The sequence below is a fragment of the Erythrolamprus reginae genome, chromosome 7 (assembly GCF_031021105.1).
Source record: "Erythrolamprus reginae isolate rEryReg1 chromosome 7, rEryReg1.hap1, whole genome shotgun sequence".
NCBI lineage: Eukaryota > Metazoa > Chordata > Lepidosauria > Squamata > Dipsadidae > Erythrolamprus > Erythrolamprus reginae.
Genome location: NC_091956.1, coordinates 61,115,974 through 61,138,944, shown reverse-complemented (window position 1 = coordinate 61,138,944; position 22,971 = coordinate 61,115,974). Strand labels below are relative to the sequence as shown.

Genomic DNA, 22,971 nt, shown 5'->3' with positions numbered 1-22,971 from the left:
TTCTAATATTATGGCACCATTGCAGTTTTGAATCAGTGTCAATGAAGACTTAATGCAGTCATATTCAAACTTTTGGGCACCAGGGACTGGTTCACTGGAGAGGTTTCTCTGCAGACTGGAGAGGGGCGTGGTTTCTTGTGCTGCCTGCATACTGCGAATGGGGCTTCTTCTGTTTGAGTAGCTGGTTTCTGGCATGCTGCAGACTGGTTTCAGTTCACGGACCAGTCTCAGTCCATGGACTGGGGTTGAGGAATCCTGCTTTTAAATGTGCTTGGGAGGATTTTGAATCCTTTGATTCTTAGTTTGCCCCTTTGCAAATCTTCACATCGCCAATGAAACATAAATTTAGTAGTCGTAATGAGCAGAAATCCAGCCAAAATTTCCTTTATTTTCTTGTCTTTTTATTTGCTTGCTTGCTTGCTTGCTTGCTTCTCTACAAATGTAACACAGGATAACTGTAAGTCGAACAGTATCAACAAAAAGTTACATCCAACTTCAGCTTCACATAATCATTGGCCAGTAAAGGAACAGCTGAAAACTTCTGGATTCTCTGTGTTGCTCTGGGACTGCCAAAGTGTGGGAAGACATTTTTTGAATTAACACTGAGTCATACAGATGTGGATTTCTGGGTTAAAAGGTCTCTTGAGTAATTGTAAGCAAAATGCTCCAAGCAAAAACCAGCTATTTGCTTTCCACAATATTTCATGTTTTGACATACTTGGATTGTCTTATTTTTGTTTTTAATTCTTTTTGTTTTTAATTTATGGAGGTACACTGGAAAATAAAATAGCAAATACATTCTCCCTCTGGCTGTTCCTTGGAGCTGGTTGAGGGAATGAAGAGGAGTAGAGAAACTTAGGTAAATTTATGTTCTCTGCATGTTATATAGTTATTTTATTTTCAGGATAATTCTAGATGTGGTAGCATATAATGCAGACACATTAAAGATGTCAGGGTGATTTAAGAGGTGATCGGCTGCTATGATGATATAATACTGGGAATGAGTCAGCAAGGTGTTTGGGCTGATATCACTTTAAAAGCCTGTAGTAAGTAGAGGCCCTGTTGGGGCCTATCTCTGTGTGTGTGTCTGCTGTAATTGCTGATTGCTGTTCGTTTGAGGTCCGACTAAAGTACGTGTATGTATACATTCTTTGTACAAAAAACCAATAGTTGAATACAAACCTCTGTTTACTGTATTTGGCACGAATCCCAGCGACCAGTTAGGTCCCACAGAGTTGACCTTCTCCGGGTCCCTTCGACTAAACAATGTCGTTTGGCAGGACCCAAAGGAAGAGCGTTCTCTGTGGTGGCCCCGACCCTTTTGAACCAACTCCCCCCAGAGATCATAATTGCCCCCACCCTCCTCGCCTTTTGTAAACTCCTTAAAATCCACCTTTGTCATCAGGCATGGGGGGAACTGAGATATTCCCTTCCCCCTAGGCCTATACAATTTATACATGGTATGCTTGTGTGTATGTTTGTTTTTTTAAATAAGGGTTTTTAAAATTATTTTAAATATTAGATTTGTTACATGTTGTTTCATTATTGTTGTTAGCCGCCCCGAGTCTACGGAGAGGGCCGGCATACAAATCTAATAAATAAATAAATAAATTTGATTATTTGCAGATTTCTTAAATTATTTATTAATAATTAAATTATCAGAGGAAGAGGGAATAACTAGTTTAGGGGCAAAAATGAAAAGATAAATCATGCCTGATTTAGTATGGAGCCAAGTCCCTTTTGATTAATGAGTAAGACATGGCTTCTTCCACAAATTTACTAAATGAGAACTTAGGCTGACCAAAATCTTTCCATCTAGTGTATTTTAGATTGAGTTGAAAGAGTAGAAATGATGCAATCCTAATGTTATCTGGGGTTGAGTTAGAGGTGGGAACACAGAAATTTTGTAATTACAAATATTTTACCCATGGAGAAATACAGTATTTTATAGTTTATGGTTGCTGCAAACTATAGTTTCTATTAAGTTTGTGTTTCAGGCTCTGATGCTTGTGAGAAATTTGAATTTATGGATTTCTCTGTTAGATCTCTCCTCCTGTTCTAGAGATGTATCTAATTGCCATACATGGTAGTGCTAAATACTGCTAGAGATATAAATCAAAATGGTATAGACAAAGAATTTGGCTTGCTTTAGCATACATTATGATACAGAGAAGTACTTTTGACTGGACGAGGTCAAATAAGAGATTTTGAATTGCATGTTACCATAAATGGAAAGATATTGTATGTTCTATAATGTTTCATTTTTAAAATATGTCATAATAAACTTATATTTCTTTATTGTTACTGACTGTTTTAATATAAATTATAGGACTTTGGATAACTTATGTTTAACATCTTAATGATTTGTAAAGGAATAAAACAGATGTATATTTAACATAACCTATGCTAAAGGAAATGTATATAAGGATAAATTGCTGCTAGACTAATATGGAATGCTGAATTTGAACAGAACAGAATAACAGAGTTGGAAGGGATGTGGGAGGTCTCCTAGTCTAACCCCCTGCCCAGGCCGGAAACCCTACATAATTTCAGACAAATGGTTATCCAATATCTTCTTTAAAACTTCCAGTGTTGGAGCAATCACAACTTCTGGAGGCAATTCTGATTAATTGTTCAAACGGTCAGGAAATTTCTCCTTAGTTCCAAGTTGCTTCTCTCCTTGATTAGTTATTACCCATTGCTTCTTATCCTACCATCAGGTGTTTTGGAGAATAGCCCAACTCCCTCTTCTTTGGAACACTGCTGTGATGTCTCCCTAGTCCTTCTTTTCCTTAGATTAGACATACCCAGGTCCAGCAACTGTTCTTCATGTGTTTTAGCTTTCAGTCCCCTAATCATCTTTGTTGCTCTTCTCTGCACTCTTTCTAGAATTTCAATATCTTTTTTACATCATGGCAACCAAAACTGGATGCACTATTTCAAGTGTGGCCTTACCAAGACATTATAAAGTAGTGTTAACATTTCACATCATCTTGATTCTGCCCCTCTGTTTATGCATCTAGAACTGTGTTGGCTTTGTTGGCAGCTACTGAACACTGCTGGCTCATATTTAAATGGTTGTCTGCTATGATTCCCAGGATCCCTCTCATAGTTACTACTATTGAGTGATGTACCACATATAATGTACTTGTGCATTTTGTTTTTCTTGCCTAAATGTAGAACCTTACTTTTTTCACCATTGAATTCCATTTTGTTACATAGCACCCAGTGTTCAAGTCTGTCAAGATCCTTCTGTATCTTAAGCTTAAATATTAAACATTTGTTAACAGCTGTTGCTATATTAGTTTCCAGAATGAATTATATGGTGACATAGTTTTACATGTGATCTTATTACCTTGATTATATTAGCTATGAGCATTCAGAAGAAAAACAAAACTCAATACTGATAAAAACACACTTGTTCAGTCTGTAAGTTATTCTAAGGGATTCCCAACCTTTTCTATTCCCCATATCCCTGAACGCTTCTGATATATTCTTGCATCCATTAGAAAAGTAAATAATTATATTCATATAATTATGCATATATGCTATCATTTTGAAACATCTAAACTCAAGATTTTGCACTCCTTGGAATATCGTCTTGAACCTGCAAAGGTTCTAAGCACCCCTGGTGGGAAACCCTGTTCTAAGAAATACCTCCTTTTCCTTCTAATCTCTGCAACCTCACTTCAACAAAGTAAATTACAGTGGTACCTCTACCTAAGAATGCCTCTACTTACAAACTTTTTTAGATGAGAACCGGGTGTTCAAGATTTTTTTGCCTCTTCTCAAGAACCATTTTCCACTTATAAACCCAAGCCTCCGAAACTGTAACCAGAAAAGGCAGGGAGAAGCTTCTGTGGGACCTCTCTAGGAATTTCCGGGGGGGGGGGGGACAGGGCTGGAAAAGGTGGGGAGAAGCCTCGGTGGGGCCTCTCTAGGAATCTCCTGGGAGGAAACAGGGCATCCACCCTCCCTGTGGTTTCCCCAATCGCACGCAACTTGCTTTTACATTGATTCCTATGGGAAAAATTGCTTCTCCTTACAAACTTTTCTACTTAAGAACCTGGTCACGGAACGAATTAAGTTTGTAAGTATAGGTACTATACTTTCTTTCAGAAGGACATTTGCTGTTGTCAGAATAGTTGTGCATAATTCTGTGGAATGTACTGTAGATAAAATTGTTTTTCCCGATTAAATTATATAAAAGAGGTCTCCATGATGAGTATTGCAAATCCAAAGCCGCTCTTGAAATATAGCCCTTAACTGAAGAGGAGGCCTGCATCATGAGTTTTTAGTTTTGGAAGTACAGTATCCTGCCATTTCATGTGAAACAGCTAGTTGCCTTTGCAGACCAAGTGAAGCTGCTGTCTTTGATGAACAAATATGTGTGCAGCTAACACACAAGCTATCAACAGAACAAAGTCTATCCCCCACTCTCTAGTCTTTAGCAAGTCACATTTTACTGTTGCCCTGTATAAAATCAATAATAAATTCTGCTCCTTTTTTATTCCCTACATTCTTTTGTGAATGGTTAGGAAAGTTTCGGGTATTTTCCTTTCTTTAGGAAGGTGCTTAAAGCAAATTTATTCATCTATTACATGTTTTCTTGAATGTAACTGTTTTATTTTGTTTCTAATTGTGGCACATTTATATATGACTTTTAAAAATTCTTTATTTGTAAAATTGGCACTGTTAAAGTAATGACATATATGAAGTAAGAGAGTAAGCTAATATACAGTATGCAGTATATATATTCTGCTCCCTGGGTAAATGGGCCTGGAGCAAATGAGTAAAAAATGTAGATCTCCTTTGAAGACGAAGAAAATTTGACCTATTGAAGAAATGTGTAGCCTTTCACAGAAATAGACACTGTATAATGTTGATATTGATCTGACCAGTTCCACCAGTATCCTTGCCCCAGATTATGGGGGTGGGGGTGGGTGAGAATATAATACAGTTTGGAAGCTAATGTTTATAGGTTTTCCTCATTTTGGCAGTTGAAAGAAAAGGAAAAGGAAATTTAAAATTAATTGGAAATAGAAAATGGGGTGGAAGTGGGAAAAGCTTAGTAATCCATCCCCTACTAATGAATACAGTGATCCCTCTATTATCGCGAAGGTTCTGTTCCAAGACCTCTCGCGATAATCGATTTTTCGCGATGTAGGGTTGCGGAAGTAAAAACACCATCTGCGCATATGCGCGCCCTTTTTTCTATGGCCGCGCATGCGTAGATGGTGGAGTTTGCGTTCCCCGCCGCCCACGCAAAGGGGAAACCCGATTCGGCTCCTCGCTGCTGCTGCGCTACCGAGCAGATCAGCTGCTGGGCGGCCGAAGGAACCTTCCCTGGGTCTTCCCCCTCTTGCTGGCGGGCGGGCGAGCGGCGGGCATCAGCGAGGAGCTGGGGTTTCCCCTTTGCGTGGGCGGCCGGGAAGACCCAGGGAAGGTTCCTTCGGCCGCCCAGCAGCTGATCTGCTCGGTAGCGCAGCAGCAGCGAGGAGCCGAATCAGGGTTTCCCCTTTGCGTGCGGGGAAACCCCGATTCGGCTCCTCGCTGCTTCTGCGCTACCGAGCAGATCAGCTGCTGGGCGGCCGAAGGAACCTTCCCTGGGTCTTCCTGGCCGCCCACGCAAAGGGGAAACCCCGGCTCCTCGCTGATGCCCCCGCTCGCCCGCCCGCCAGCAAGAGGGGGAGAGATAGAGAAAGAGAGAGAAGGAAAGAAAGAGATGAGAGAGGGAGGAAGAGAGTGTGAGAGAGGAAGAAGCAAGATAGAGAAAGAGAGAGAGAAAGAAAGATGAGAAAGGAAGGAAGAGAGTGACGTCATCGGGTGGAAAAATCGCGATATAGCGTTTCGCGGAGATCGAGATCGCGAAACTCGAGGGATCACTGTAATGCAACTCTTACCCTTTGCAATCTCTTCCTCCCAAATGTTCATATTGTTTTCCAACAGTTAAGGGAATGTGAAGTTGCAACAATAACAGCAAAAAACTTTCTAATCATGTTCAGCATTTTTAAAAAATGCCTCTTACAAGTTTAAGTCACAGATGGAATATAGAAAACTAAAAAAAGCAGTTTGCAACTATAACATTTTTTTAAAAAAATTAAAATGTAATTTTTTAATTTTTTTTTTAAAGTATTTTTTAAAAGTACAATAGATTAAGCCAGTGATGGTTACGAAGCATTGGAGGAAAGAGGAAAGGAAGGACAGTTTCCAGGGCTTTGTCTAATGCTATTATTTCACAGCCATGCTGTAATGCAATTATTTTATTTGTACTGTTCAATGTTACATATTGCACATAACATTTTGCATCTGTCTTGAAAGTCAAAATCAGAAACTGGTGGCATTAGTTTTGGATGAAAGCTGGTTTTTGGGACACAAACCACATCTTCTCCAATAAGTATTACATCATTACATGGTTTATTCCTGGGAGAAAAAAATATTTGAGGATTAAAAACCTGTAGTAAAAGCATTAAGGGATTTTTTCCTCCCTTTTCTATACACTTTTATTCTGTTTTATGTGTATGTTTCATTGTATTTTATAAGCCTCATAATTCAGACAAATAGTTAAAACCAAAAAAGTATCTTATGATATACAGTAAGTGATGCTTGTGGGTAAAGGACTTATCTATAGAAATAGCAACTACTGTACTGGAACAATGTGCCTTGGAAAGGATTGCTTGGATTCTTAGGCATCCATGACAGGCACACTAAAATTTATCACATATCATTTTTTTCTAATCTCAGAATGTTTTAAAAGATCAGTTATTGGTGAATATAATACTCAGCTAACTTGAAAAAAATGGTGTAAAAAGTACGGATAATTCTTGACTTAAAATAGGTCATTTAGTGACTGTTCAGAGTTACAACAGTATTGACGTGACCATTTTTTACAGTTGCAACCTTCATAGCTGTTGTGATTCCGTCTGAGGCTCCTCAGGGAACGGCTGAACCTCTGCCGGTTCCCTGCTCAGAGGGGGAGGATGAGGAACAGGAGGAGGAGGAGGAGGCCCAGGCAGAAGGGGAGGAGGAATATCAGGCCGAGGGAGAGGGAGAACAGCCAGAGTCCCCCGGGGTGGAGCTCTCCCCAGCAAGCAGCCTGGAGTACTTAGATGAAAATGCTCAAGCCATCATCGATTACAGGCAGAGAAGAGCAGCACAACGAAGGGGACAATTAGCCAGGTACTTCCAGTCCTAAATAGGTAACAGCTGGGTTTGGGTGTGGTTCTCCCCAGAAAGGCTGAAAAGGCAGACCCACCCTTCCTGTATTGTGGAGTATTATCTTTGGGAGTCCTGGGACCTGGCTGTGATCTTTGGCGTCTCTGATTCTGGCTTGTGGCCTTGAAGGCTGAAACCTTGGGGGGAAAAGGTGTGGGTCTTATTCTCTACAGTGGTGGGTGTGCCAGCAAGAAGTCTGCTGTATTGTCTGGCCGTCAGGACTTTGCTGTGAAGCCTCATAGCCTGCCTGTTGGGAAGAACAGGTTTTTCTCTGTGTTTATTTTTCAAACTATAAAAAGCTTTTGCTTTTACCAGCGTGTCTGGCTGCTTTTTCCAGTCGGTGTTGAAGTCTGGGGGCACCCAGACAGAATAATAGCAGAACGTCCACATCCTGTCCCTTCATGTCACCCAGTGGTATTCTCATAACGTCTATAATCAAGTTTCTCTTCCTTGTTGCCTATTTTTCCCTTTCCTTTCCTTTTCTTTTTCTTTCTATTATTCTTAAGGAAACCATGGCATAATGTGTTCAAAACATGTTAATTTCTGTTATGATTAATGTATTTGTTCACCTCTCCATCCATACTATTCTCAAGAATTTTCAGCACCATAAAAATTTACAAACATCAATACTTTTTCTATCATGCATAAAATATATGCTGTTTTTTTAATCACTTAAGCAAAAATAGAAAATTATTTCTGTGTGAAACTATGGGGAGAGAGGCCAAACTTTTCAGTATTTCCAGTCAGATCTAATGTTGATTAATATTTAAAACATCTAAATTAGTTAATTATATGTAACAATGTGCTATTAAAAGAGCTAGTTACAAAGGCTGGTCATCTTTTGAGTTGATAAGTTGCAGAAACAAAATGGTGATGCCAGTGTTGATATTTGAGCAAAATTATCCTGAACTCCACAGCAATGGAACCTCTTAGCTTTGTCCAGTCAATTATTCAACTATAGTTGAGTATAGTTTCTTTGCTAAAGGTGGTAATTTCCTAATCAATTTTTCATTAGAGAGGCTTGAAACAGCTTGCCTTCTGGTTTATTACATTCAATTGATTTTCTCTTGGCTCTTTGCTAAGACTGGCAAATTTAGCTAATTTCACTTAAAAGAATCTGTAGACTACAGTGTACTTCCAGTCCCGATTCCTTTCTATGTTTAAAAATTGAGATTAGACAGTATGATACAATAATGCTATTTCAAATAATGGTCATAAAGGTACAGCAGGCAATTCTACTTAAATAGAACAATCCAGTGTCTGAAAGCAGTTCAGGAATCAGATAATATAGAATACAGCGAACATTGGTATTAATCAGATATTGACATATAGTCATAAAAGAACATTCATTGTCTTTTTAGGGTGAAGGATATTGAATAAAGCATTTAAATATTGTTTGGAAAGTTGTTTGAATGGTATGTTTTTCTTCTCTAATCTGCCATTCTGGCCTGTGATCCAGTAATTTCTTCAGAGCCTGTTTGGGGCAATGGTTAAGGCATCAAACCAGAAGCCAGCTAGTGTTATGTCTGGGTTCCCCCAGACGCCAACACCAACTAAAAAGAGTAGGCAGACACTCTGGTAAAAAGCAAAGTCATTTTATATCTTTGAAAACAAACACAGATAACAAAAATTGTTCTTACAAACTGTAATGCTATGAAGCTTCACAGAAGAGTCACGACGGCCAGACAATACAACAGGCTTCTTGCTGGCACACACACCACTGTAGATAATGAAACCCACGCCTCCCCCAAGTTTTCAGCCTTCTAGGCCACAAGCCAGAATCAGAGACGCCAAGGATCGAAGCAAGGTCACAGGACTCCCAAGAGATAACTCTCCACAATACAGGAAGGGCGGGCCTGCCTTTTCAACCTTGCTGAGGAGAACTACACCCAAACCCAGCTGTTGCTTATTAGGGATGGAAATACCTGGCTAATTGTCCCCTTCTTTTTGCTGCCCTTCTCTGCCTCATATCTATGATGGCTTGTGCGTTCTCATCTAATGACTCCAGGCTACTCGCTGGGGAGAGCTCCCCCCTGGGGGTCTTAGGCTGTTCTCCCTCCTCCTCGTCCTGACATTCCTCTTCCCCGTCTGCCTGGTCCTCCTCCTCCTCCTGTTCCTCGTCCTCCCCCTCTGAGCATGGAGCCGGCAGAGTTCCAGCCGTTCCCTGAGGAGCCTCAGACTGAATCACAACAGCTAGTGAGTTCTAGTCACACCTTGCACACAAAGGTTATCTTGGGCCAGTTGCACACTCGCAGCCCTAGGAAGAAGGCAGTGACAAACCCCTTCTGAAAAACCTTTGCAAGAAAACTGTAGGAACTGGTTCAGGCAAATGCCAGGAGTTAAAAACTGATTCAAAGGCACATATAAACACATGATTTTTTCTCATGTTTCCAATAATGTGAAGCAGAAAATAGCTTTTTAGTGGTCCTGACATGGTGTTACATTATTTTGAGGGCAGTCCCTTCACCTGGTTAACTTTTGTAGTCTTCAGAATTTTTTAGCTTCATTTTTTCCCTTTTAGCCTGTACATTTTAACTTCATTCTGAATCCTATTTTTAACTGGGATTCTAGTCATGAGATCATATTACCCAGATTTTGATTTAAGATGGGTGGCAATATAAAGAGAAACATCTTTCAACTATGGCGAGGGGGGCGTTCGCCTGGTGCACCAGTTGCGACCCTATTTGGACCGGGAGTCACTGCTCACAGTCACTCCTGCCCTCATCACCTCGAGGCTCAGCTACTGTAACACTCTCTACATGGGGCTACCTTTGAAAAGTGTTCGGAAACTTCAGATCGTGCAGAATGCAGCTGCGAGAGCAATCATGGGCTTTCCCAAATATGCCCATGTTACACCAACACTCCGCAGTCTGCATTGGTTGCCGATCAGTTTCCGGTCACAATTCAAAGTGTTGGTTATGACCTATAAAGCCCTTCATGGCACCGGACCAGATTATCTCAGGGACCACCTTCGGCTGCATAAATCCCAGCGACCAGTTAGGTCCCACAGAGTGGGTCTTCTCCGGGTCCCGGCAACTAAACAATGCCGCTTGGCGGGACCCAGGGGAAGAGCCTTCTCTGTGGCGGCCCCGGCCCTCTGGAACCAACTCCCCCCAGAGATTAGAATTGCCCCCACCTCCTTGCCTTACGTAAGCTACTTAAAACCCACCTCTGCCGTCAGGCATGGGGGAACTGAGATATTCTTTCTCCCTAGGCATTTACAATTTATGCATGGTATGTCAGTATGTATGTTTGGTTTTTTGGTTTTTTTATGTTAATGGATTTTTAATCGTTTTTAGTATTGGATTATTTTGTATATTGTTTTATTATTGTTGTTAGCTGCCCCGAGTCTCTGGAGAGGGACGGCATACAAATCCAATAAATCAAATCAAATCAAATGTTTTAAATAAATAAATATCGTGAAAAGGTGTAATATCCGTATTACTGAAATTTGACAGTTTATCATGTTTTGATATGGCTTATGGCTTTTAATATCTTCATTTCCCCCTTGAATGAAGGTATTGTCAGCACATACAGTTCTTTTACAATAGGTATTATTAACTCTTCATAGTAATGACAGCTATGCATTTGCCACATTGTGCTCTGATTGCATTTTCTGTACTGACCTTGAGGACAATCTAATGTAGATAATTACTAGAAGCCAATTAATTATTCCTGCCTAGGACTGGTCATAGTTCATATGGCAGGAAAGTTGAAGCTGGCCAAAATCAATCTAGGTCACTTGCTGTTATTATTATGTCATGTTAGAAAGGAAGCTGGGACTTTTATTTTTTGAAAGACTAATTCGGTTCTTATAATTGGAAGTTATTATGCACAAGCAAACTTTGCTTTTAATTATCTTCAAGATTTCAGTGTCTAATTTGTTTGTCTTAATCTGCTGGTCTCTGGCTATAATAGAAGTACAGTTCCTAGAAGTCTGAATTAATGTGGCTAAATATCTACTTTCAAGTTATGAAGAATTCTAGTGCCAACCTTATCATACTTGCATAATAAACAAATTGTAAAAGATTAAGAGTCTCAACAATATTAAGAAACTATTTTAATGGGTATAACAGGGATATTTTTTGTCTATGTATATTCAAGTTCCACTGTCACAATTTCTAATAATGTATTTATTGGATTAATTCCAAAGACGTTCTTTGTGTGCTATGTGTGCATATTGAACTCCTTTCAAAGTTTAAAACAGGTTTCTTTTTCCAGTTTGTTTCATTGCTTTAGAAACTCTTTTGAAGTGTCTCTGAATACCTTATATTGAAGGAGAGAAGGTGTAGAATTACAGACATTGCTGGTAAAGGACAGCTTCTGAAGCAGCTATAAAAGCCTGGAAAAACTGCAGATGCTTTCATTCTTTGAAAATAGACGGTTTCCACATATTTATGCATGTTCTTTTTAAGCCATTGCTTATCCCTCATATTATGAGTGCGGACATGATTTTTATATTTCTTCCTTTTTTGTTTCAGGTGCATTTTGCTTCCACTTCTGGGAGCTAAGAGCCCACAGCAAAGTTATTTTCTCTTGGTGGATTCCGTAGATGAGGGGTGCAATATTGCTGAAGGTGACCAGACATCTACAGGCTTATCTGGAACTATAGCTGAGCTTCTAGCTACTCATTATGAATTTTTCCCCCCATGGTTACTGCTTCTCTGTTCTGCTAGAAAGCAGAATAAAACTGTCACAAAATTGTTTACAGGTAAGTACATAACATAACTGTTATTTCTTATTCGTACAGTATTTTAAGAGATTTATATAAGAAGCAATAAAATATGAAGTACAGTGTTCCCTCGATTTTCGCGGGGGATGCGTTCCGAGACCGCCCGCGAAAGTCGAATTTCCGCGAAGTAGAGATGCGGAAGTAAATACACTATTTTTGGCTATGAACAGTATCACAAGCCTTCCCTTAACAGTTTAAACCCCTAAATTGCAATTTCCCATTCCCTTAGCAACCATTTAGATTATTACTCACCAGGGTTATTTATTAAAGTTTATTAAAAAAATATTTATTAAAGGCGGACAAAAGTTTGGCAATGACATATATGACGTCATCGGGTGGGAAAAACCATGGTATAGGGGAAAAAACACAAAGTATTTTTTAATTAATATTTTTGAAAAACCGTGGTATAGACTTTTCGCGAAGTTTGAACCCGCGAAAATCGAGGGAACACTGTATATATTTAAAATTGATAACTATGCCATTAACTTATATGAACAATCTATATTCTTGGAATAGGTACATGTTGTTTCAGTTTTATATACTCCAGATATTACAATAGGTAGCATACCTGACTGACCTTATTGTTCGTTGACAAAAATAACTTAAATGGGATCGGACTTGGTTACAAAACTGCATTGCTCAGTAACCAAAATTATGGTCCTTACTATGACCATAATTTACAAGTCATTAGTGAAGGACAAAGTTTAATAATGGTGTTGCATACATTTGTGTCCCTTTCTTTCCCCCCCATAAAATTCTAAATTTACTACTTTACATTTTAAGAATGAAAATTGTATTTTTCAAGTTTATTGAATGGGTGCAGCTGCATTTGATTATGGGAGCGCTGTTGGCAAAAGCTATTGGGAGTCTTCTACACGTTGTTGTTCCAGTCCTGGCTGACTTGTAAACTTATTTTGTCACTACTGCTATTGTTCCTGAGATTTTTCTTAAGTGCAAAAAAGAGTAATTCTAGTTTGGATTTCTTGCAGTGTATTTCAAGCTTAGTTACACAGCTGCTTTTTAAAGAAAAAGACCTTAGAAAAATCTATGTTTATTTCCCTATATTAGTAACACATCTAATGCCTAATTGGCACCAATATTAGCTTCTGTTTAAAAAAAGGGTGTGGGTAGGGGGAATCTAAGTCCACCGGGAAATAAAAGATTGAAATAACTTCCTGTGACAGACATAATAATTAACATTTGGAAAATAGACACAGGAATTTATTTTGTTTTGTGTTGCATTTGTTTCTTTGTTGAATTTTTACGGAATTATTTTTTTATCCTTAGAGCAAACATTCACAAATTGAAATGAGTGAATCATAATTAAATTTCTAAAACAATAAAATGTATGGGTCCAGGTACCAGATAGGTTGATTTAATTTATAAAAAAGAGAGGGAGGGACCATCTGGTTGTCTAACATTACTTGAACTGCTTTATAATCACGTAGTAAAAATCATGGAATCTAACCAAACAGTTTGCATAATAAGATCTTGGTGTGTGTGTGTGTGTGTGTGTGTGTGTGGTGTGTATGTATGATTAAACAAATTTTCCTTAAAATTATCTGCAGCTATTTTAGCTTTTACTCGATGAATGAAGTTAAGAGTGAACATACAAAGCTATGCAACATGCTCATTCATGCTCCCTGTTGCTTTTTGTTTTACCTTTGTTATTTGTCTCTATTGCATAACTTTCTTACTTATCCTAATTCATTATTACACAGAAAAATGCTTATACACATGATACAAAATATGATACAAAATCCTCAATTTTCTAGAAATCTAGAATAAGTAAATTACAAGAAAGGTAGTCCAGTGATTAATGATTTTACCTGCCACCTGAATCTTTTCTGTTGTAGAAATGTACAATCAAATCTTTCAAGAACATCTCCCAACATTATGTCTGTATGCAAATATTAACATGTGTGATCTATGTCAACCAAGGTGTTGGGATAAACCATGAAATATCAAAAGATCTGTGATTATCTGTTGAACTATCTATTGGAGACCAAAGGAGGATCCTGAAGTTGTATGTTTAATAGAACAATCTTTTTCTAGAGACCATAGGAGGCTCCTGAATATCATTTATATGTTTAATAGAACACTTTTGTGGCGAGGAAGAAGTAGGACAATGTTTAAATAAATAAATAGATGATAGATAGATAGATAGATAGATAGATAGATAGATAGATAGATAATCAAATATTGCTGAAAATATTGGGATAATCAAATGGAAAATCAAATACAGTAGTACCTAATTTTCTGAACTTAATTTGTTCCGTGACGAGGTTCATAAGAAAAAAAGTTTGTAAGATGAAACAATGTTTTCCATAGGAATCAATGTAAAAGCGATCAATGCATGCAAACCCATCCGAAAATTCACCCCTTTTGCCTTATTACTGCCGGCATTCTGATCCTTGTTTGGGGTAGGGGAAGGAGGCAGGGGGAAGACAGCGGAGGCTGCCCAGAGGTAGCCTCAGGGGTGGATTGACACAGGCGGGAAGCTGGGGCTTCCACCCTCCTTGAAAGTTTTTGGGGGCTGCGGCAGGCAAAGGGGAATCCGGGGGGAGTTTCTTCAAGGCGCCCAAAGCAGCAGGCTTTAATTCCTCCTATCTTCCATGCCCCTGGACCCTTCCCTATGCCTGCCTGCCAACCACTGAGGAGGGGGGGTGTTTCCTTCGGCTCCCAGTCCCCACCCGCGGAGCTGACCCTGGTGTCAACGCCCTCTGGGTGGGTTGCACGGGACCGTTGGAAAACACTGGAGGATGGGCGGGGGGGGCTCCCTTCCTTGTTGGCCTATCGCTTTAGTCTGCCTTGCCTTTCAGCCTTGCTGAGTGTTGCCTTGCTTGGGGAGACTGAGGGGGGTCTCGTACGGGGTTCTTTGAGTTCATCAAGACGCTCTTCAGCATCCACTCTCGGAGCTGGAGGAGAACGCATGGGAGGCCCCGATCCTCTCTCGAAAGCATTGTGTCCCGCAAGCCATCTGCTCGGCCGATGAAGGGCGCGGGACCTGCCAATGTAAAGTCCGGGATACCTTCGCTTTAAGTTAGGTTTGCCTGGCGAAGAGCTAGCAGGTGCCGTCCGCTAAGTTGCTTTTTTTAAAAATAATATAAATAGTAATCTTTATTGAATATTTACATTAAAAGGGAAAAAACCAAATTCTAAAAGCATATTTACAGACATTCCTAAAGAAAACATGATAAAAGCTTTTAATAGATAACTGTAGATAACTGTAAAGTACATGTTATAATTAGTCCCAGTTTTAATATAGCGTAGTGATGAAGTGGCATAAAACTTAAGTCCTGATCTGTCCAGCCAGCGATGATCTTGGGCCAAACATAGATACTCAGTCCTAAGAAGGAGGCAACAGTAAATCATTTCTGAAATCCTGACAAAAAAAAATCGCAGGCAGTAGTTTGGGTGATCACCAGAAGTCAACCACATACACATAGAGAGATAAGTAGGTCACACAGATAAACTGAGAAACAACACAAAAAATAATAATAAAGAAATTGACTCAAGATATAATAGAAAAGGAAGAATAAAAATTGGCAGCTTATTGTTATGATAAAGGAGCAAGAAAAAGCAAACCTAAGAATGAGATGACATTAATAAACACTCTAAAGTACTGAAATAACAAAGATCACCAAACAGATTGAATGCAAAAACATTTAGCTGATTTTGAGAGAATTGGAACAAGCTGTGAAATAGTGTTATGTGGAACAGATGTGGACTTGCTCTTCCTGGAAGATTAATGATAATACACTTTATTAAAGAACCAAACTTTAGGAACAGATTCCCACTTTTGAAATCCAACTTTAAAAAAACAGCAGAAAATAATTCCTTTCGCTATATTAATAATTCATTTTCTCTTCTTAATTGGACCCTGTAGGCTCTCATGGTTTCAATGACACAGCTAATTGGCCTTGGTCTATCCGACTTGAGAAGGAAATACCAACAATGGCCCCTTTTTCGGTGGGTGGGCAAGTAGCGCCCGCCATTTTGGATTTTGCCAATAGCTGGGTTGTAAAAGTAACAACATTTAGGAGAATTCCCTTTGCCTTCTGAGTTGAGTTCGTGGTGGAGACATAATCAACACAGTTGAAATGGCAGCAATCCAATAGTTTAAATAATTTTTTTAAAAAAGACTACTGCAACTTCCTTCCCCGTCCACCCACCCACCTCTTCAATCACAAGGCCCAGGCGACCATTTTTTTCTGTAGTTGGAGCCTACATCAGAAAGATTGCGATCCTAAGGGGCAGCAATTCGTAATTAACGGACGGAGGGGCTAGATTGTACTTCCAACGAATTTCACCAGACCAGAGGGCAATACTCCAGAAAGGACAGAGATTATATTGGGCTCATTTCTGCTGCCAGCCATCCCAGTGGAATTTCGTGCTCCCAGCTCAACAGTGTGCCGTGCCCCTGGCGCACGACACCAATGAATAGCAAGGCCACATGAGCATGGCACATAAGACAACCTATCAACAAAATAAGGCTGCAATTTGCCAAGCCACCAGGGCACGGCAAGTAACACTTCTGTATAGCCATTCAGTTCTGAGTATTCCATTGCCGAGATAGCCATTATTACTAAATTTTACGATAATGGAGCCAACAAGCCTTACAGTTCCTGGTGGAGAAATGGAAAGTCCAAGGAGCTCACAACACATTATATTAAACTCAAAAGAACAGATTAAGGCTTGGAAAGATTAACCTGTATTGTTGTCAAAGTAGTTCTACACAGAACCTGGGCTTTGGGATATACAGTATATGTGGCACTATTCTATATTTTAGAATATGTATGTATAAGTAAAAGTTATACTTAAATGTTTATTTACGGAAATATATGCATGTGTTTACATCGACATACACATATTGATATAATTTTTTTTTCAGATTTTGAATGTTAATTATTAAAGTATGTGATTTTAAAACAATTGCAATATTTCAAGAGTTAGTAATATGCAACCTATGCATCAAGAGTACATGAGTAGCATTGTACAGTGATACCTTGTCTTACGAACCCCTCGTCATACGAACTTTTTGAGATACGAACCCGGGGTTTAAGATTTTTTTTGCCTCTTCTTCCAAACTATTTTCACCTTATGAATCCGCCGCTGCTGGGATACCCCGCCTCCGGACTTCCATTGCCAGGTGAAGGCCCCCCTTATTGGGAAACCCCACCTCCGGACCTTCCATTGCCAGTGAAGCGCCCGTTTTTGCGCTGCTGGGATTCCCCTGAGGCTCCCCTCCACCCCACCTCCGGACTTCCGCATTTTTGCGATGCTGCAGGGGAATCCCAGTAGCGCAAAAACGGGCGCTTCGCTGGCAACGGAAGTACAGAGGTGGGGTTTCCCATGGAGGGACCCTCAGGGGAATCCCAGCAGCGCAAAAACTGGCACGTTGGCTGGCAAAAGGGGTGAATTTTGGACTTATACACATTAATCGCTTTTCCATTGATTCCTATGGGAAACATTGTTTCGTAGTACAAACTTACGAACCTCGTCCTGGAACCAATTAAGTTCGTAAGACAAGGTATCACTGTGTTTAGTTTTGTTGAAAGGGCATTTATCTTAACATGAAATCAAATTAAGTGACAGGGAAATGAAAGAATTATTCAAAAGAATAATATTGAAACTTTGTTACCCAGAGCTCACAAAAGCCCACAACCAGTAAAATCTCAAAAATATTGTGCCTGACAAAATGAGACATCAACATATTTTTAAAACTGGAGATCAGAAAACGGTAATATCCTGTTTTACTTAATATTGTTACGTATAAAGGGTGATGGATGTAGTGCCTTATTGTGACCTTGTCAGAGTGTTTTGAGGAAAACCAATATATATTTCAACTTAAACAGCTTAAGGGAAAAGGATCTAAAGCTAGTCTTCAGTTATAATTGCTGAGGCAGATCTGTGAACCCAAAGGCCTCAAGAGTACAGACTTATTTTGCAAAGAAGATAGTTATGTACAGATTGACAAACATTCCTATGAAAATTCAAATTCCACCTACTGGTTTCTGCATACTCTCTTATCTTGAAGCAAAGACCAAAATCAATTAAGGTCCCTTGACTTTTTTTTTCTTGTTGATCTCTCCTTTGAACTTTTATTATTTCATGTTAGTGACTGCATACCAGGTTTAAATTAGACTGAATGAGATTAGAGTAGGTTATCAACAAATATGTTTGCCTGAAGAGCAAGGAATTCTGCTTAAAGACACTCATTCAAGTTATACAGAAGAAACTAATGGATTCCATGGCATCTTGCTTCACTTAATTACTATTTGGGGAAAGTTGTACTTATTACAAGATTAGAGCAAAACTATGGCACAGAGTTAATCTATACAAAAAGGAAGCAAATCCCCTGAGACCTTTTCAAAACTTATCTCGTATTGTTATGGACTTCAATATTCAGTATGCAGAGATTCTGTATCAGATATTTGCACTTGTCCCAAGGGCAAATGCAGGTTTTTAAGAACTGAATATTACTTTTTCTTTCTGTTTCCACTGGAAATACTACTTGACAATATCTGAATCAAGAGTTCTATTATTAGTATCAAGTTTTTAGAATCATGCTTTTATCATGTATTATTGCTATTTTTTAGAAAACAGGAATGTACAGTACATACAATATAGTAGTTTATCCTAACCCTTATTATATGGAGCTAGAACTCTGGCTAGCCATAAATTAACATGATAAATGTATGTCTAGCCGCCAAGAGCATAACAAGCTAAACTAAGTTCACTTCCTTTTCACTTATCAGCAAGTGTGAGTGTGTGTATGATTTCCTACATGTTCACGGGCATAGGTATGTAAGTTTTGGTGTGTTCGGATTTTTCCCATGTAAGATCAAGAGTCGCAAAGATACTCTCAATCTTACACGGAAAAAGCCCCAAACACACCAAAACGTGCACACACACACACTCATAAATGAAAAGGAAGGAAACCTAGTTGTTGTGATTCAGCCTGAGGCTCCTCAGGGACCGGCTGGATCTCTGCCGGATCCATGCCCAGAGGAGGAGGACAGTGAACAGGAGGGGGAGGACCAGGCAGACGGGGGAGAGGAACGTCAGGAAGAGGAGGAGGGAGAGCAGCCTCAGACCCCGGGGGGGGGGGGCTCTCCCCAGCTAGTAGCCTGGATTCATTGGATGAAGACGCACAGGCTATAATAGACATGAGGCAGCGACGAGCAGCTCAAAGACGAGGCCAATTAGAAAGGTATTTCCATCCCTGAATTGGCAACAGCTGGGTTTGGGTGTGGTTCTCCTCAGCAGGGTTGAAAAGGCAGGCCTGCCCTTACAGTCTTGTGGAGAGTTATCAATTGGGAGTCCTGTGACCTTGCTTCGATTCTCGGCGTCTCTGATCTTGGCTTGTGGCCTAAAAGTCTGGAAGACTTGGGGGAGGCGTGGGTTTTATTATTTCCAGCGTTGTTTTTGCCAGCAAGAATCCTGTTTTATTGCCTGGCCTTCGTGAAACCTCTGTGAAGCTGCATAGTACTGTATTCCTGTCTGTAAGAACAGTTTTTGTTACCTGTGTTTGCTTTGAATTATATAAACTGCCTTTGCTTTTTACCAGTGTGTCTGGATACTCTTTTTGGTTGGTGTTGGCGTCTGGGGGGACCCAGACAGAACACCTAGTATAGATATATTTTGAGCTTGTTATGCTCTCATCAGCTAGACATACCTTTATTGGGATTTGAACCTGTGGGCTTCTGCATGCAAAGCAGGATATTAACCTCTAAGCTACAGGCTCGCCTCCAAATCAGCTTTTACCAGGGAAGAGCTATATTTGTTTTCTTTCGAATCACCCTGGTATTCCCAAATATGGGAGGAAGCAACTTGCTTTCCTTTTGTCTCGGCCCCACGCAGGGACCATATACAAGGCAGGTAAAAAAAATGTATAGTCAACAAACTATAACATACATGGTTACATATTTTTGCTGATAAGCGAAAAGGAAGGGAGCCTAGTATAGATCTATTTTGAGCTAGTTAGGCTCTCGTCAGCTAGACGTACCCTTACTATGTATAATATAGTTTGTCAACTATAAAAAAAAAATACCTCCCTTGGAAATGGCCCCTGCGTGGGGCCAAGGGGCAAAAGGAAAACAAGTTTCTTCCTCCCATATTGGATCTGAGATTGAATCTTAGGGCTTTGTATGCAACTAAGATAAATGCAATACTCCTAATTGAATTTTAGCTCCATTCACCAACGTAATATAAATTCCACAAGAAATCTATGTCTTGTGTGTTCCCCTGTATCTGCTTATTTATCTTAACTTTTCTTGGAGCGTACGCCATTAGCAAATTCATCCTTAAGTTACAATGAATATTTATGTAATAAGAAAAAAATACCACATATTAGGGTGTAATTGTACAATAATACATAGTGTGCCATAAGACTTTTATATGTGAGCTAGGAGCTGTGATACACACACTGACAGAAAAATACTTTAAAGCAGATACAGTGGAACCCCGACATAAGAGCTGCTCTACTTAAGATCAACTCGAGATAAGAGCTGGGAGGGGAGAGATATTTTTGTTCTACTTACAAGCCCAAATTCGAGATACAAGCGCCAAGGAGCTGTCTCCTGAAGCCAAACGCTAACTTCCGCGTTCGGCTTCAGGAGACAGCTGCGAAGCGGCGCGCGTGTTTTAAAAGGTTGCAGCCGGCCTGGGGGGCTCGGGGGGGTGCTTGCAGCTTTCTTTCTTGCTCTTTTTCTTTCTCTCTTTTACCTTCCCTTCCTCTATTTCTTCTTTTCTTTCTCCTTCCCACCTTCTTCCCTCCCTCCCTCCCTTCACTCATTCCTCTCTTACTCTCCCCTTTCATAAGTTTCCTTGCTTCCTTCCTCTGTTCCTGTCCCTTCCCCCTTTCTTTCTTTCTTTCTTTCTTTCTTTCTTTCTTTCTTTCTTTCTTGCTCTTTTTCTTTCTCTCTTTTACCTTCCCTTCCTCTATTTCTTCTTTTCTTTCTCCTTCCCACCTTCTTCCCTCCCTCCCTCCCTTCACTCATTCCTCTCTTACTCTCCCCTTTCATAAGTTTCCTTGCTTCCTTCCTCTGTTCCTGTCCCTTCCCTCTTTCCTTCCTTCCTTCCCACCCTCCGTCCATTCATTCACCCATTCCTCTCTTGATCGCTTAAAGCCGGTCCCTGGTGCAAAAAGGGTTGGGGACCTCTGTCCTACAGGATTGGGTGGCAGAGAAGTTGAACATATGTAAATTTAAAAGTTTAAGAAAGTTTACAAGTTAAGTGAAAGAAACTTCATTATTCATTTATATGTACATGTACATTTCTTCATTAAAAACATGTCTTTCTGCATAATTTAGACTAACTTTGTGAGTTTTTTGAGGGCTGGAACCAATTAAAATTATTTACATTAATTCCTATGGGGAAAAGTCGTTCGAGATAAGAGCTGCTCGACTTAAGAGCCCAGGTCCGGAACGAATTAAACTCGTATCTCGAGGTACCACTGTATATTAAGCGTTCTGGATAATGGTTTAGCACAACAATTCCCAACCATTTATGCCTTGATGGTCAGAGAGAGCAGGGGAACCAGCCCACACAAGCAAGAGGGCATGTGCATTCGCTTGCGTGGCCTAATTCCAAACAGGCCATGAAACAGTAGTGGGAACCTTGCTTTAGCAAGTGTTTCATTCAAGCCAAAATATTTTGTGAAACACTTCACACAAATTTATTTAAAATTCTTAATTAAATTGAATATCAATCTGTACAAATTCAATGTCCAGGTCTCATGGAAATTTTAGCAGTGGTCTTTAACTTCTTCTTGTTTAAGTATTGAAAATTACATGTAGCATTTTAAAAGAGGCTAAATGCAAAAGTAATAAATTCCTTGATTTAGTGTATTCAGATACTCTTATGTTTGATTAGATTAGTACTGCAGAAAAAAAATCTATAATCAAGTCTCTTCCATATACTTACATGCAAGTTTGTGCATGTGTATATGAGGACTTAAATATATACACAGGACTTAAATATATACACAGACTTGAAATGGACAATTAAACCAGTTTTAACAAATACAAGATTTATTACTTATAGGCACTTGCACAACTGCAAGATGTCTGGTTTGACTTTTGTTAAAATGATACTGTTAAAAGGATTTGGTCTGTCTACTTAATTAATTAGTAATTTTTAATTTATTTTGAAAGATATACACAAAATGCTAAAATATCTAATATATAACTTTGTATATTTCTTTTTTTAAAAAATTAGATTTCTTCACATATATTGTTTGTATTTACAATGTTGTATGCTGCCCTGAGTTGCTTCGAGAAGGGCAGCATAAAAGTATAATTAATAAATAATAAATACATACCTAATACTATTAAAATAAACTTAACATAGTGATGCAAATTTATTTACAACACTGAAATATCATTAATCATTTAGATTACAAATTTAAAAGATGTACTGAGTGAAGGACAAATATGAAATATGTTAATGATGGAAAAGGCAAACACATTGAAGATAATAAAATGCACTGTTATAGCATAGCCTTGCTAATTTAATAGGAACAGCTGTGTTTGTGTGTGCGTGTATGTGTTTGGCATCTTTAAAATATCAGATCTGTTATATCTCTAAAAGCTTTATGCCACAGTGAATTGTTAACCTCCAAGGTAGCAATATTTAGTATTAACATTTCTATCACATTGAAGACCAAAATATCAAAGGCCAAATGTTACTTTCAATATTCACAAGACACCAGAATCTACATTTGGCATGGATTTGTTGATATAATCAACAAATATATAATGAGCCTAGGTAGCGCAGTGATTAAAGTACAGTATTGCAGGCAAATTCGGCACACAGCCTGAATTTCGATCGTGATGGGGCTCAAGGTTGACTCAGCCTTCCAAAGTTTGTAAAGTGACCTAGATTTTTTTTTTGGGGGGGGGGGAGATATGCAAATAATGCTTCTACATTTAAAATTGTCCATATAGTGCTATAAAGTGCTATCGGGCAGTGTATAATAGAATAGAATAGAATTTTTATTGGCCAAGTGTGATTGGACA

The 22,971-nt window shown here is 39.3% G+C and overlaps 1 protein-coding gene across 5 annotated transcripts in view; it reads left to right on the top strand.

The window, feature by feature from the left end:
• ANKRD50 (ankyrin repeat domain containing 50) overlaps window positions 1-22,971 on the top strand; it is a 47,861-nt gene that overhangs the window by 10,428 nt on the left and 14,462 nt on the right. For all 5 annotated transcript variants that reach the window (XM_070757690.1, XM_070757687.1, XM_070757688.1 and 2 more), the window contains one exon: window positions 11,697-11,926. In XM_070757690.1, the coding sequence (XP_070613791.1) occupies window positions 11,697-11,926 (230 nt within the window). The remainder of the gene's footprint in view (window positions 1-11,696; window positions 11,927-22,971) is intronic.